The following is a 13,816-nucleotide window of genomic DNA, read 5'->3' as shown; positions in this document are numbered from 1 at the left end:
TCTACTTAAGGTTTATGCATACAATTAAATGAGATGTCATATTTTATGTGGTTAATTTAACCACCCTATAGTCGAATGAAAATACACATAAATATTTTTTATTCAAAAATATGTAGTTTAAATACTTAGTTTGATTAATGTCTAAGTGGAATAATATGACAAGTTTAAGGATTTGACTAGGCATAATACATATATTGGACCTTAAACTTGGCTTCAAATTTTAACTTTGACCTCCAACTTTCAAAGTGCACAAATAGACACTTTAACTATCCAACCTTTTAATAAATAAACATGCGTGTCTTACCTGACAAAACGCGTGATGTGCACACATTTTGCGCGAGTTATAATTAATTTTTGAGGCACACAACAGTAAAAAAAATGCTGAAATGACAACTCTACCCTTAATTAATTTTATTTTTTTTTTAGTTCTAAAATAGACGTGTAAAGTGTTTAATTAGTTGGCAGCCATTGAGTGGCTCACTAATACACGTGGAAGCGTTTGCATTTCACGCTCATTGCTCCAAAAATCGCGTGTTTATTTATTAAAAAGTTGGATAGTTAAAGTGTCTATTTGTGCACTTTGAAAGTTGGAGGTCAAAGTTAAAATTTGATGGCAAGTTTAAGATCCAATATATGTATTATGCCATTTGACTATGTAAAATGGAAAAATATTTTCCATCGTATCAATTACACACCCTAGACATTATCTGGGTCATTGAACAAAAAAACACTTCACAATTATAGAGTTCCCACTTTATTATTATAATAATTACACACAATGTAGTCTCACAAATGAAATTTGAAAAGAGTAATGTATACTCAAACCTTATTCGTATCTTATACACTACATCAAAACTGATTTATAGTGATAATTAATTGACAACAATAATTTAATAGTCGCAATTCACAATATATTTTTTTAGAGGTAACTACTAGTGATAATTACATTCAACACTCTTTGTAAATACCACTAAAACCTATACCATTATCGGATTCAATAACAATTAACTAATACCAATTAATATTTTACCACTCTTTATTAATGTGTAGGGTTCAAAAGAATCAGTACCGGATATTTAAACTATTGAGAGAAAATCTCCTATAAACAAAACTCTCTAAACGACTAAATTGTAGGTGTTGTTATGCTCTTCTAGTATAACAAGAGGGTCTATAACTTTTCCTTTTACGAAAAGTTAAAACACTTACGGTAAAAATAAAACTCAAATAAAATTAAAAAAAAATCATGGCAAAACTGTAACACATATTTATTACTATATATGCTGTGAAAAGACGTATGAATAGATATATATTGAGATAAAAACACTTGAAGACCTCTTAATTGACTAGGAAAATTAAGAAAAGAAGGAGTCTATTTGATTATTATTTCATATAATAGTAATGAAATATTTCATTTTTATATGTATAGCCATAAGAAATAATATGGGAGGTAGTATTATCACATATTCTCCCTACTTGTATTATCAGCGACAGATTGTGTTGTTTAGCTACAAAATTTATCTGTTACTAAAGTTCTGTTTTTTTTAGTAGTTTACAATATGCAAATGTAAATTTTTTAAATTTCTATTTCAGAAGTGAGCATGGAAAAGAGTAGAGATGCATCATCACCAACACGTTACTTGTTGAAGATTGAATCATTTTCGTTGCTCTCAGAAAATGGTATTTACAAGTATGAATCAAATGAGTTCGAATCCGGTGGCTTCAATTGGTACTACACATCATTTTTTTGTCTTTATTTTTGCTAGTTGCTTTTAAAGAGGGGTAAAGATAGGGCAAAGAAGTACTGAGGAGAGATGATTTAGACGGAACATGACACAATTTTCTCTGAGGACATGACCTTAGATAAGAGAATTTAGAAGTCACGAATTAGGATACAAGAGGTATTTGAGGGTTGTCTTACTCTCCTTGGTGGGTAGGTAGTATTAGCATTATTCTCGTAGTTCCTTGTTCTTAGATTATTGCTACTACCTGTTGTTTCTTATGCTTTGTTTATCACATTATTCTGCTATGCATGGTCTGTTACTTGCACTTTCTCCATTATTTGCTGTGCCTCGTTCTACCTTTGTATTTTATTTTATTTTTTAAGTTCCTTGTTATATGTTACTTGAGACAAAGGTCTTTCAGAAACCTCTTTATCTCCACAAGGTAGGGGCAAGGTCTTGGTCTGCGTGCTCTACACTTTCTAGACTCTACTTGTGGAAAGATTGTTTAAAATTTCCTGAACTGTTCAGGAAAATGATCATTCATCCTGACGGAGATGGAGATGGAGCAGGCCATATATCTGTTTACTTGGCTATTAGTGAGAAAAGTGCTGTTTGGGAGGTGAATGCCTCATTTAGCTTCTTGATATTTGATCAAATTCATGACAACTATACTGTAATGAAAGGTACAGTCTTTTCTTTCACTCTGACATTTTCCTCTTGACAGACGGTTACTTGTACATCGCCCAATTCTAGGACTAAACTTGTTAGATGCAGGAATGGAGAGTCATTTTCGCAATATCAAGACTGAATGGGATTTCTCGAAATGTATCTCACATGAAACATTCAAAGATCCATCTAATGGTTACCTTGTTGATGACAAATGTATCTTTGGAGTTGATGTATATGTCATCAAGAACCAGGGAATAGGTGAATGTATGTCCTTATTGAATGGAACCAAGCTTTATAAGCACGAATGGAAGATTACCGAGTTCACGAAATTGAAGAATGAAGTGTATTCTGAGGAGTTTACTGTTGAAGATTATAAATGGTATATTGCTCATGCTTTTTTTTTTTATATAGCCAATTTATTTGAGAAAATGCGTTAAATCCCTCTTGAACTTACTTGTCCACTGCTAAACTTTCTTTAACACTGTAACTTTACGGGGACATGATGTGTTTGGAATATGCAGGAAACTTTTGTTATATCCTAGAGGTGATAGCAGACAAAATGGTCAGAATATCTCCATCTATCTTGAATCAGTTGATGCTAAAGGATTTGATCGCCAAAAAAGTGTCAGAGCAAAATTTAGCATTTCCGTCAAAAACCAGATTTGTGGTTATAAACATCACAACAGTGGTAATTTCTCTTGTTCCTTTTTCTCAACGAATAGTAAGAATATCATCTGCAGAAGACAAAACGTTATCAATTCTGATTGCCTCCATTTAGCAATTCTAAATTTAATCATAAAGGAGAGGTTCGAGGTTCTCAGGGAATGGTGCATTGTCATATCCTGCACTAATCTAGCATGGCAAAGCGATGATCATAGAAAATCGGTGTTACTAATCAAATGTTGAACTTAGTTCTATCATAAACCACTTTTAATTAATCAGTACTAAATCGAACTTTTTAGAGTTGATTTGTTTGTTCTGATTTCTCGAAGGCATAAAAAAAACGCAAGAATATATATACATACATGGGATAAAATGATGCAATGTAGCTCTTTTCGTTATGTATGCATTTAGAATTTTTCTGTGTCCTTATTACACCCAAAGAAAAGCAGAAATCAAATGTGGGAGTTTATATATGTCGCAAACTTTGTTGGTTTTTTTTGAATAATTTGACATTGTTCTGTTACAGATAGTTCAAATTGGTACTCAGCTGCTACAAAGAGTTGGGGCTGGACATCATTTATGTCATGTTGTGAATTCAATGATCCTAAAAAGGGCTTTCTTATTGAAGACTGTTGCATTCTGGAAGCTGAGGTTTCTATAGTTGGCGTTGTTAATTGTTTAACTTAAAATCTTTGGGTTAAGACTTTAATGGGCTAGTGTTCTTTATTTTTTCTTGAAAGGTCTTTCTGTTAATTGAGATTTTGCCATTTAAACTTGATCATTTTAGTTGATTTTGTCATGCCATGTTAACTTGTTTAAGCTGTGTGTGTGGTTAAGTATACTACAAGTAAGGCTACCTCTGAGTTCATCTAATTTTATGGTTGACATTATACTAGTTGAGTTTTCAGAAATGAGAAATTGTGGCAGGGGATGGGATGGCCCGGCTCGGTTTAAGTAGGCCGGTTGTCCCAGCGCCGGTGATAACCGGGTTGGGTGATGGGGCGGACAAGTGGAAAATCTCTGCTGGCCTGGCCTGGCCCGGTTAGACCTGGTCTGGGTTCGATCCAGACTCATCAGCCCTGCCGAATGGCTAGTGGGCCCCAAAATGTCTCTTTTAGCCTCTCCCTACTCTTCTAAATTTTTTTACATGCAATACGTGGAAGGCTCTACCTACGGCATTTCTTACTCCTACTTTTCATACAAAGAGAATGGGCAACATGGAAAACTTGGAATGTTTGCAGAATGCTTACCGTTTTCAATTCAGTTTATTCTAAGTGGTCCATTGGGTAAGCAACGAAGGGAAGAGGTCTATACCCATTGTCGTAGCTAAAAGGGTTCTCTTTCTTACTTGTTTAATCCCAAACTTTAAATAAAGCTACGGGAAAGTTCTTCTCAGGGAAAGGAGTTTCAAATCACAATGTTGGTCGTTACATAAGCAACGAATGGGTGGGGAGGAGACAATAAATCATTTTCTTTATTTTTTAAGGAACATGTTTTCTAAAAAAATTGTCCAAACATGATAAAATTGGAAGGCTTAATACATAGCCAACCATTTAAACTTCTTAGAATATTTCATTTAGACGTTCGAACTAAGCCATGCTCCTATTGAACACCTCAACTCCTAATTAAGTATTCCAATTAGACACTTTAGATTCAATTTTGTATGTGTTCTCATTCGTTTGTTAGGTAATTAAGTTAACCACATAAAATATGTCATCTCCTTTATTTATATGCATCCGCCTCAAATAAGTCATAAAACTCCAGACGTTTTCTACTTTAGGTTGATGCATATAACTAAAAGAGATGTCATATTTTATATGGTTAATTTTTTCACATAATAAACTAATGAAAACACACACAACTATTTTTTACAAAAATGTCTAATTGAAACCCTTAATCAGGAATTGAGGTGTTTAATTGTGTTAATTATGGTATATTTAGATAGTGTAGATATGAAAGTATTTAAATATGGTATGATTAGATAGTCTAGATATGAGAATATTTCCTAATCCTTTTAATTAGGCAGTTAGAATATTATGCAATATTTTATTAGTTTCTTTCCTTATTTACTTTATATATATAACAAGAAGTGATCATAAAAGTTAATCAGCAAAAGAGACATGGGAGGTAGTATCAGCAACAGAGCCATGGGAGGTAGTATCAGCTACAAAATTTTGTCAGTCGCTAAATACTGTTTTTTTTAAAGTAGTTTATATACCATATGCAAATGTTAACTTTTTTAAATTTCCATTTTTTGTTTAGTCTATTGCATGTGGAAATGTTGGCTTTTATCACTATTATTCACTATAGTCCATGCATATCATTATCATATTCAAACAAAGAACCCAAAAGTGTGTAGGGATATATAGCTATTGGGAGAAAAATAAACTTAATATTCCTCTGGGTACGTACGTATTGATGACATGCATGCAAACAAAATATCATAATACTCCCACATGAGAAAGTGATTTGACTTGAGCCTATCATCTCCTCACGTTCTAAGTTCATATTGAAATTTCGACTATGCACTTAAACTCGTGGTAAATTTCTAAAATTTGTGGTTTAAATCAAGCTATATATATTTATTTGGCTAAAATTTTCATATTAAGAGTAAAATAGAAAGTATAGAATTACAGTAATTTCAAAAGAAAACAAAAGCATGCCATTCTAAAAATTTGTTCGACCAAACATGATAAAATTGAAAGACTTAGAGCCCGTTTGGATTGGCTTAAAAAAAGTAGTTTTTAAGTCAAAAATAAAAAGTAAAACTGACATGACTTTTAAGTCAAAAAATAAAAAGTAGGGGAGACCTACTTTTGGTTTCTGACTTATTTTAAGTCATTTTTGACTTATTTTAAGTTATTTTTTATATTTGTCAAACACTTCCAGAATTTAAAAACTGACTTAAAAGTAGGTTTGACCGACTTTTAAGCCAATCCAAACGGGCTCTTAATACATAATCAACCACTTAAACTTATTAGAATATTTCATACACTGAAACTAAGTCATATTCCAATTGAACACCTCAACTCCTAATTAAGTGTTAGAATTATTAAACCAACAAAAAAAAAGTGTTCAAATTTTGAATAAACCTTTTTGTATGTGTCCTCATTCGTCTGTTTGGTAATTAAGTTAACCACATAAAATATGTCATCTTCTTTAATTATATGTATTTGTCTCAATAAGCCGCATAAGCTCAGATGTTTTCTACTTAAAGTTGATGCGTACAATTAAATGAGATGTCATATTTCATGTGGTGAATTTGACCACCTTATAGACGAATGAAAATACACAAATATTTTTTTATATGAAAATGTCTAAATGAAACATTTTATTAGGAGTTAAAGTGTTAATTGAAACATTTTATTAGGAGCTGAAGTGTTTAATTGAAACATAACTTAATTTGAGTGTCTAAATGAAATATTCTAACAAGATTAAGGAGTTGACCATGTATTAAGCAAAAAAATGGAGAATATTTTCCTCCATACCAATTACACACTCTAGACATTATTTGGGTAATTGAATAAAAAAATCACTTCACAATTATAGAGTTTCCACTTTATTATTATAACAATTACACACAATATAGTCTCACAAATGAAATTTGAAAAGAATAATGTATACTCGGACTTTATTTGTATCTTATACACTATATCAAAATTGATTTATTTTAATAGTCACAATTCACAATATATGTTTTTAGAGGTAACTACTAGTGACAATTACATTTTAACACTCTTTGTAAATGTCATTAAAACCTATATCAATATCGGATTCAATAACAATTATCTAATACCGTTAGATACTTTACCACTCTTTATTAATGTGTTGCATTAGAAAGAATCAGAACCTAATGCAAAAGTTTACGATCACAAATCATATGACACAAAAAGTTATACCAAAAGACAAAATATTATTATATGATTCGGCAATTGACCTACCTAGAAAAAAAACTAAGAAAATATTGAAACTATTGAGAGAAAATCTACCCATAAACAAAACTCTCTAAACGGCTAAACTAAATTGTTGATGTTATTATGTTCCTCTAGTATAACAAGAGGGTCTATAACTTTTCCTTTCACGGAAAGCTAAAACACTTACATTAAAAATAAAACTCAAATAAGATTAAAAAAAATCATGGTAAAGCTCTAACACATAGTATTTATTACCGCTAAATATACCTATATAATCGTATATATATGCTGTGAAAAGACAAATGAATAGATATATATTGAGATAAAAACAATTGAAGACCTCTTCATTGACTAGGAAAGCTAAGAAAAGGAGGAGTCCATTTGATTATTATTTCATATAATAGTAATGAAATATTTCATTTTTATATATATATAGCCATAAGGTTCAAGTAATTATCAACAGTTCATTGACACAATTAAAGTTAATCAGCAGCAAAGATATGGGAGGTAGCCAGGTAGGTATGTATCACATATTTTGCTATGTATTGTGTTGTTTAGCTACAAAATTTGTCTATCGCTAAATCCTGTTTTTTTTTTCTTCAGAAGTAAGCATGGAAAATATTACAAATTCATTACCAACACGTTACGTGTTGAAGATTGAATCATTTTCGTTGCTCTCAGAAAATGGTATTTCCAAATATGAATCAAAGGAGTTCGAATCCGGTGGCTTCAATTGGTACTTATCTCATCATTAACTTCGAAAAAAATTGACTAGACTTTGAATTTCAATTTTTTGTCTATGTTTTTGCTAGTTGCTTTTAATGTCGGGGTAGAGTTAGACCACATTAGACATGACATGACATAGTTTCACTGATGACATTATCTTAAGATAAGAGTATATGGAGGTCACAAATTAGGATAGAAGGGAGAAGTTATTTGAGGGTTGTCTCGGTCTCCTACGGGGTAAGCTTGGTGGGTAGATAGTATTAACATTATTCGTGTAGTTTTTTGTTCTTTGATTAGTGCTACTACATGGTTTTTCTTATCACTACAAGAAAAAATGGAATGGGAATTTGTCGGCAATCCCTAGCGAATCCGTTGCTAAAACACTCCTAGCTAATTGAATTTTCTAGTAATTTGTCACCAATTTATAGCTAAATGAGATTAGCATGGAATTTTCACCGTTTAGTGCGAAATTATGTTTGTCGTTAATTCCTTGGTTTCTAGTAGTGAATGTTTTGTTTATCACATTGTTATGCTTTCTCCATTATTTGTATGACTTGTTCTAGCTCGGTATTGTCATTTTTGAACTGTCTTGCTACGAGGTAGGGATAAGGCTTGAGTACACTCTACCATTCTCAAACCCCACTTGCGGGAATTAATACACTAGATATGTTGTTGGTTCAAATTGGGCAGGTCATGACCTAGTCCTACTTTAGCTCATTTTAGGCCAAGTAGCTTTTGGGTTGATTTTAGTCGAACCAATATGTCAACTCAGCGCCCTTTTAACTTGCTCTATTTCAGTTCAAGCCACTCATTTGACACCCCTAACGTGTACCATAGATTGGTAAACGAATACAATAAAGGGTAAGTTATAATGAGCTATGAAGCTATGGTTCAGACAAGTAACTAACTTTACTTTCCTCTCGTCTTGTGGTTTTTCTTCTCTTATTTGTTTTCCGGTGAGATGTCTGGAAAACTGGACGCGTTGCTCATTGAGTAGAATTGTTATTAGTCCTCTGGCTATAGACTTGTTTCCATATTGTTACTTTTTTTTTTAATGAACTATTCATGAACATGTGATAGGAAAATGATCATTCATCCTAACGGAGATGGAGATGGAAAAGGCCATATATCTATATACTTGGCTGTTATTGGGGCAAGCTTGTTGGATTCTGTTTGCGAGGTTAATGCCTCGTTTAGCTTCTTGATATTTGATCAAATTCATGACAACTTTACTGTAATGAAAGGTATTAAGGCATTATTTTCCTCTTGACAGACATCTTTTGTGGCCCAAATACAGGACTAAATTTGTTTTGATGCAGGAATGGAGAGGCGCTTTCGCAATATCAAGACTGAATGGGGTTTTTCGAAATGTATCAGTCATAAAACATTCAAATATCCGTCTAATGGTTACCTTGTTGATGACAAATGTATCTTTGGAGTTGATGTCTATGTCATCAAGAATCAGCGAATAGGTGAATGTATGTCCTTATTGAAAGGCACCGAGCTTTATAAGAACGAATGGAAGATTACCGAGTTCACAAAATTGAAGAAAAGAGTGTACTATTCTGAGGAGTTTACTGTTGAGGGATATAAATGGTATATAGTTTATTTATGCCTTGAACTTAGTTGTCCACTAAATTTTAACGCTGTAACTTTACGGGTACTTGATGTGTTTGGAATATGCAGGAAACTTTTGTTATATCCTACAGGTGATAGCAGACAAAATGGTCAGAATATCTCCATCTTTCTTGAGTGGTACTTTCTCTTGTTCCTTTTCCTCAATAAATAGTATATTATCTGCAGTCTGATTTCGAAGGGGATGAAAGCATGAAAGAAGGCACAAGAATATATATATCGTAAACAGCCTCTCTGCCTTCTCAAGATAGGGGTAAACCCCTGCACCCCCACCCCCTTCTCCCTCAATTTGTTGGTTTCTACATCTGGTTATTTGACATTGTTCTCTTGTAGGTGGTGTAAATTGGTATTCAGCTACTGCATCCGGATGGGGCTGGTCATCATTTATGCCATGTTGTGAATTTAATGATCCTAAAAAGTGGTTCCTTATTGAAGACTGTTGCATTGTGGAAGCTGAGGTTTCTGTTGTTGGCGTTGTTAATTGTTTAACTTAATCTTCGGATTAAGACTTTAATGGGCTAGTATTCTTGAACTATGTTCTTTAATTTGGCCGCACATAATTGAGATTTTGCCATTTGAACTTTGATCATTTTACTGGTGCCATTAACTTGTTTAAGCTGTGTGTGGTTAAATATAATACAAGGCTCCCTCTAATGTTATGGTTGGCATTATATATACTGGTTGAGTTTGCAGAAATGAGAAACTGTGGCAGGGGATGGGATGGCCCGGCTCGGTTTAAGTAGGCCGGTTGTCCCAGCCCCGGTGATAACCGGGTTGGTTGATGGGGCAGACAAGTGGAAAATCCTCTTAGCCTAGCCTGGCCCGGTTGGACCCGGTCTTGGTTGGATCCAGACTCATCAGCCCTGCCGAATGGCTAGTGGGCCTCAAAATGTCTCTTTTAGCCTCTCCCTACTCTTCTAAATTTTTTTACCCAACGAACGAATACAATACATGGGAGGTTCTACCTACGGCATTTTCTACTCCTACTTTTCATACAAAGAGAATGAGCAGCATGGAAAACTTGGAATGTTTACAGAATGCTTACCGCTTTCAATTCAGTTTATTCTAAGTGGTCCATTGGGTAAGTAGTGAAGGGAAGAGGTCTATACTCATTGTCGTAGCTAAAAGGGTTCTCTTTCTTACTTGTTTTAATCCCAAACTTTAAATAAAGCTACGGGAAAGGTCTTCTCAGGGAAAGGAGTTTCAAATCACAATGTGGGTCGTTACATAAGCAACGAATGAGTGGGGAGGAGACAATAAACTTAGTATATACTTATGAAACTTGTTTTTCCTACTTCCATTAAGGAAATCATTTTCTTTATTTTTTAAGGAACTTGTTTTCTACGGAAAATGTTTATTAAAATTTTTGTCCAAACATGATAAATTGGAAGGCTTAATATATAGCCAGCCATTTAAACATGTTAGAATATTTCATTTACACGTTCAAACTAAGCCATGTTCCAATTGAACACCTCAAATCCTAATCAAGTATCCCCATAAGACACTTTAGATTCAATTTTTGTATGGGTTCTCATTCGCTTGTTAGGTAATTAAGTTAACCACATAACATATGTCATCTCCTTTAACTATACTCATCTGCCTCAAATAAGTCATAAAACTCCAGACGTTTTCTACTTGAGGTTGATGTGTATAATTAAAAAAGATGTCACATTTTATATGGTAAATTTAATCACATAATAAACTAATGAAAACATGCACAAATGTTTTTTACAAAAATGTCTAATTGAAACACTTCATCAGGAATTGAGGTGTTTATTTGTATCAATTGTGGTATATTTGGATAGTGTAGATATGAAAATATTTAAATATGGTATGATTAGATAGTCTAGATATGAGAATATTCCCTAATCCTTTTAATTAGACAGTTAGAATATTATGCAATATTTTATTAGTTTCTTTACTTATTTATTTTATATATATATATATATATATAACAAGAAGTGATCATAAAAGTTAATCAGCAAAAGAGACATGGGAGGTAGTGTCAGCAACAGAGCCATGGGAGGTAGTATCAGCTACAAAATTTGTCTGTCGCTAAATCCTATTTTTTTAAAAGTAGTTTATACATCATATGCAAAATGTTAACTTTTTTAAATTTCCATTTCAGAAGTAAACATGGAAAATATTACAAATTCATTACCAAGACGTTACTTGTGGAAGATTGAATCATTTTCGTTGCTCTCAGAAAATGGTACTTCAAAGTATGAATCAAATGAGTTCGAATCCGGTGGCTTCAATTGGTACTTGCTCATCATTATTGACTACACTTTCAATTTTATTTTTGCTTTTAAAGACGGGGTAGAGTTAGGTCGAAGAAGTACTAGAGAGAGGTGATTAGACAGGACATGATATGACACAGCTTCACCGAGGACATGACTATAGATAGGAGAGTACTGAGTAGAAGGCATTTGAGGGTTGTCTCGCTCTTCTTAGATTATTGCTATTGCCTCTTGTTTCTTATGCTTCGATTATCACATTATTATTCTGCTATGTATGGTATGTTACATATGCCTTACTCCATTATTTGTTGTGCCTTGGTCTACCTCTGTATTGCCTATTTCAAATTTTCTTGGTATATGTTACTTGAGAGCCAAGTTTCTTTCAGAAACAACCTCTCTATCTCCACGAGGTTGAAAAGAAAGTTTAAAATTTCATGAACATGTGATAGGAAAATGATCATTTATCCTGATGGAGATGGAGATGGAGCAGGCCATATATCTGTATACTTGGCCATTATTGGGAAAAGTTCCCTACATGCTGTTTGGGAGGTGAATGTCTCATTTAGCTTCTTGATATTCGATCAAATTCACAACAACTATAATGTAATGAAAGGTATAGTCTTTTCTTTCACTCTATGACATTATTTTCCTCTTGACAGACGGTTACTTTTACATCTTTCGTGGCCAAATTCTAGGACTAAATTTGTTTTGATGCAGGAATGGAGAGGCATTTTCGCAATATCAAGACTGAATGGGGCTTTTCGAAATGTATCTCTCATAAAACATTCAAAGATCCCTGTAATGGGTACCTTGTTAATGACAAATGTGTCGTTGGAGTTGACGTATATGTCATCAAGAACCAGGGAATAGGTGAATGTATGTCCTTATTGAAAGGCACCAAGGTTTATAAGCACAACTGGAAGATTACTAAGTTCACAAAATTGAAGAAAAAAGTGTACTATTCTGAAGAGTTTATTGTTGATGGTTATAAATGGTATATATATAATATGTTGTTATTTCTTTGAGAAAATACGTTAAATCCCTCTTGAACTTTACTTTAACACTGTAACTTTACGAGTACTTGATGTGTTTGGAATATGCAGGAAACTTTCGTTATATCCTACAGGTGACAACCGACAAAATGGTAAGAACATCTCCGTCTTTCTTGAATCAGTTGATGCTAAAGGATTTAATCGCCAAAAAAGAGTCCAGGCAAAATTTAGCATTTCTCTCAAAAACCAGATTGGTGGTGAACATCACAACAAGAGTGGTACTTTCTCTTGTTCCTTAATTTCCTGCAGGATTTGTTAAATGTTTGATACGAAAGAAAATGTTTTCATTTATCGCAACTCTATAGCATGAAAAAATGATGACCATACAAAATAATTGTCATTGAACTTAGTTCTTTAATAAACCACTTTCAATCAGTACCAAATCAAACTCTCTAGAGTTGATTTGTTTGTTCTGATTTTGAAGGGGATGAAAACATGTAAAAAGTCACAAGAATATACACATACATACAATGGACAAAATGATGATATGTATATAGATAAATATATATATCGTAAACAGCTTCTCTGCGTTCTCATGATACCTTCCCCCTCAATTGGTTGGTTTCTACATCTGGTTTTTTGAATAATTTGACATTGTTCTGTTACAGGTAGTTCAAATTGGTATTCAGCTGCTACAAAGGGTTGGGGCTGGTCATCATTTATGCCATGTTGTGAATTCAATGATCCTAAAAAGGGCTTTCTTATTGAAGACTGTTGCATTTTGGAAGCTGATGTTTCTGTTGTTGGTGTTGTTAATTCTTTAACTTAAAAATCTTTGGATTAAGACTTTAATGGGCTAGAATTCTTGAACTATGTTCTTTAATTTTGCTTCATACATCTCTCTGTTTCCTTTGGCTACACTGAATTGAGATCTTGCCATTTAAACTTTGATCATTTTACTGGTGCCATTAATTGATTTGTTGACTTGTTTAAGCTGTGCAACATATACTATGAGTTCAGCCAAAGCACTTGATCTTATGAGGTGATCGGGCAGTCACAGCCCAAAGAGAGTGTTATGCTCTGCGCGATCACCTCTAGCTCGTGCATAAGTGCTGCATGCCTGTCTTCCTTGTGAGAAATATCACTGACCTGTCTAGCCCGTCTTGCGCGATTGCACCAAAACTGTATGATAGTGCAGGCCTTTCCTTCTTGTGAACCCCTGGTGTCCCAATCAAAACCAACCAAATAAGTCTTAA

At 33.4% G+C, this 13,816-nt stretch overlaps 3 protein-coding genes across 3 annotated transcripts; all 3 read left to right on the top strand.

Annotated features, from left to right (window-relative positions):
* Positions 1-1,598: 1,598 nt before the first annotated feature.
* On the top strand, positions 1,599-3,740 carry LOC125856240 (uncharacterized). Its single transcript, XM_049535776.1, has 5 exons — positions 1,599-1,726; positions 2,250-2,404; positions 2,496-2,769; positions 2,912-3,078; positions 3,580-3,740. The coding sequence occupies exons 1-5, from the start codon at positions 1,599-1,601 to the stop codon at positions 3,738-3,740; spliced, it is 885 nt and encodes a 294-aa protein (XP_049391733.1).
* A 3,838-nt stretch (positions 3,741-7,578) lies between these two features.
* On the top strand, positions 7,579-9,728 carry LOC125856239 (ubiquitin C-terminal hydrolase 13-like). Its single transcript, XM_049535775.1, has 5 exons — positions 7,579-7,703; positions 8,774-8,937; positions 9,013-9,289; positions 9,380-9,448; positions 9,662-9,728. The coding sequence occupies exons 1-5, from the start codon at positions 7,579-7,581 to the stop codon at positions 9,726-9,728; spliced, it is 702 nt and encodes a 233-aa protein (XP_049391732.1).
* Positions 9,729-11,464: 1,736 nt separating this feature from the next.
* On the top strand, positions 11,465-13,777 carry LOC125856514 (uncharacterized). Its single transcript, XM_049536075.1, has 5 exons — positions 11,465-11,589; positions 12,018-12,181; positions 12,286-12,562; positions 12,672-12,838; positions 13,229-13,777. Exons 1-5 carry the CDS (start codon positions 11,465-11,467, stop codon positions 13,387-13,389), a joined length of 894 nt encoding a protein of 297 aa, XP_049392032.1. The 3' UTR covers positions 13,390-13,777.
* The last annotated feature ends 39 nt before the right edge of the window (positions 13,778-13,816 follow it).

This window comes from Solanum stenotomum, chromosome 2 (assembly GCF_019186545.1).
Source record: "Solanum stenotomum isolate F172 chromosome 2, ASM1918654v1, whole genome shotgun sequence".
Taxonomy (NCBI): Eukaryota; Viridiplantae; Streptophyta; class Magnoliopsida; order Solanales; family Solanaceae; genus Solanum; species Solanum stenotomum.
This window is presented reverse-complemented; position numbering and strand designations above follow the sequence as displayed.

Bases quoted from the DNA above. Each gene is read 5' to 3' on its own strand.
- LOC125856240 (XM_049535776.1), top strand. From the start codon at position 1,599: ATGGAAAAGAGTAGAGATGCATCATCACCAACACGTTACTTGTTGAAG. The intron at 2,405-2,495 runs GTACAGTCTTTT...TGTTAGATGCAG, and splicing joins CAACTATACTGTAATGAAAG to GAATGGAGAGTCATTTTCGC. The intron at 2,770-2,911 runs GTATATTGCTCA...TGGAATATGCAG, and splicing joins ACTGTTGAAGATTATAAATG to GAAACTTTTGTTATATCCTA.
- LOC125856239 (XM_049535775.1), top strand. From the start codon at position 7,579: ATGGAAAATATTACAAATTCATTACCAACACGTTACGTGTTGAAGATT. The intron at 7,704-8,773 runs GTACTTATCTCA...AACATGTGATAG, and splicing joins GAATCCGGTGGCTTCAATTG to GAAAATGATCATTCATCCTA. The intron at 8,938-9,012 runs GTATTAAGGCAT...GTTTTGATGCAG, and splicing joins CAACTTTACTGTAATGAAAG to GAATGGAGAGGCGCTTTCGC.
- LOC125856514 (XM_049536075.1), top strand. From the start codon at position 11,465: ATGGAAAATATTACAAATTCATTACCAAGACGTTACTTGTGGAAGATT. The intron at 11,590-12,017 runs GTACTTGCTCAT...AACATGTGATAG, and splicing joins GAATCCGGTGGCTTCAATTG to GAAAATGATCATTTATCCTG. The intron at 12,839-13,228 runs GTACTTTCTCTT...GTTCTGTTACAG, and splicing joins TGAACATCACAACAAGAGTG to GTAGTTCAAATTGGTATTCA.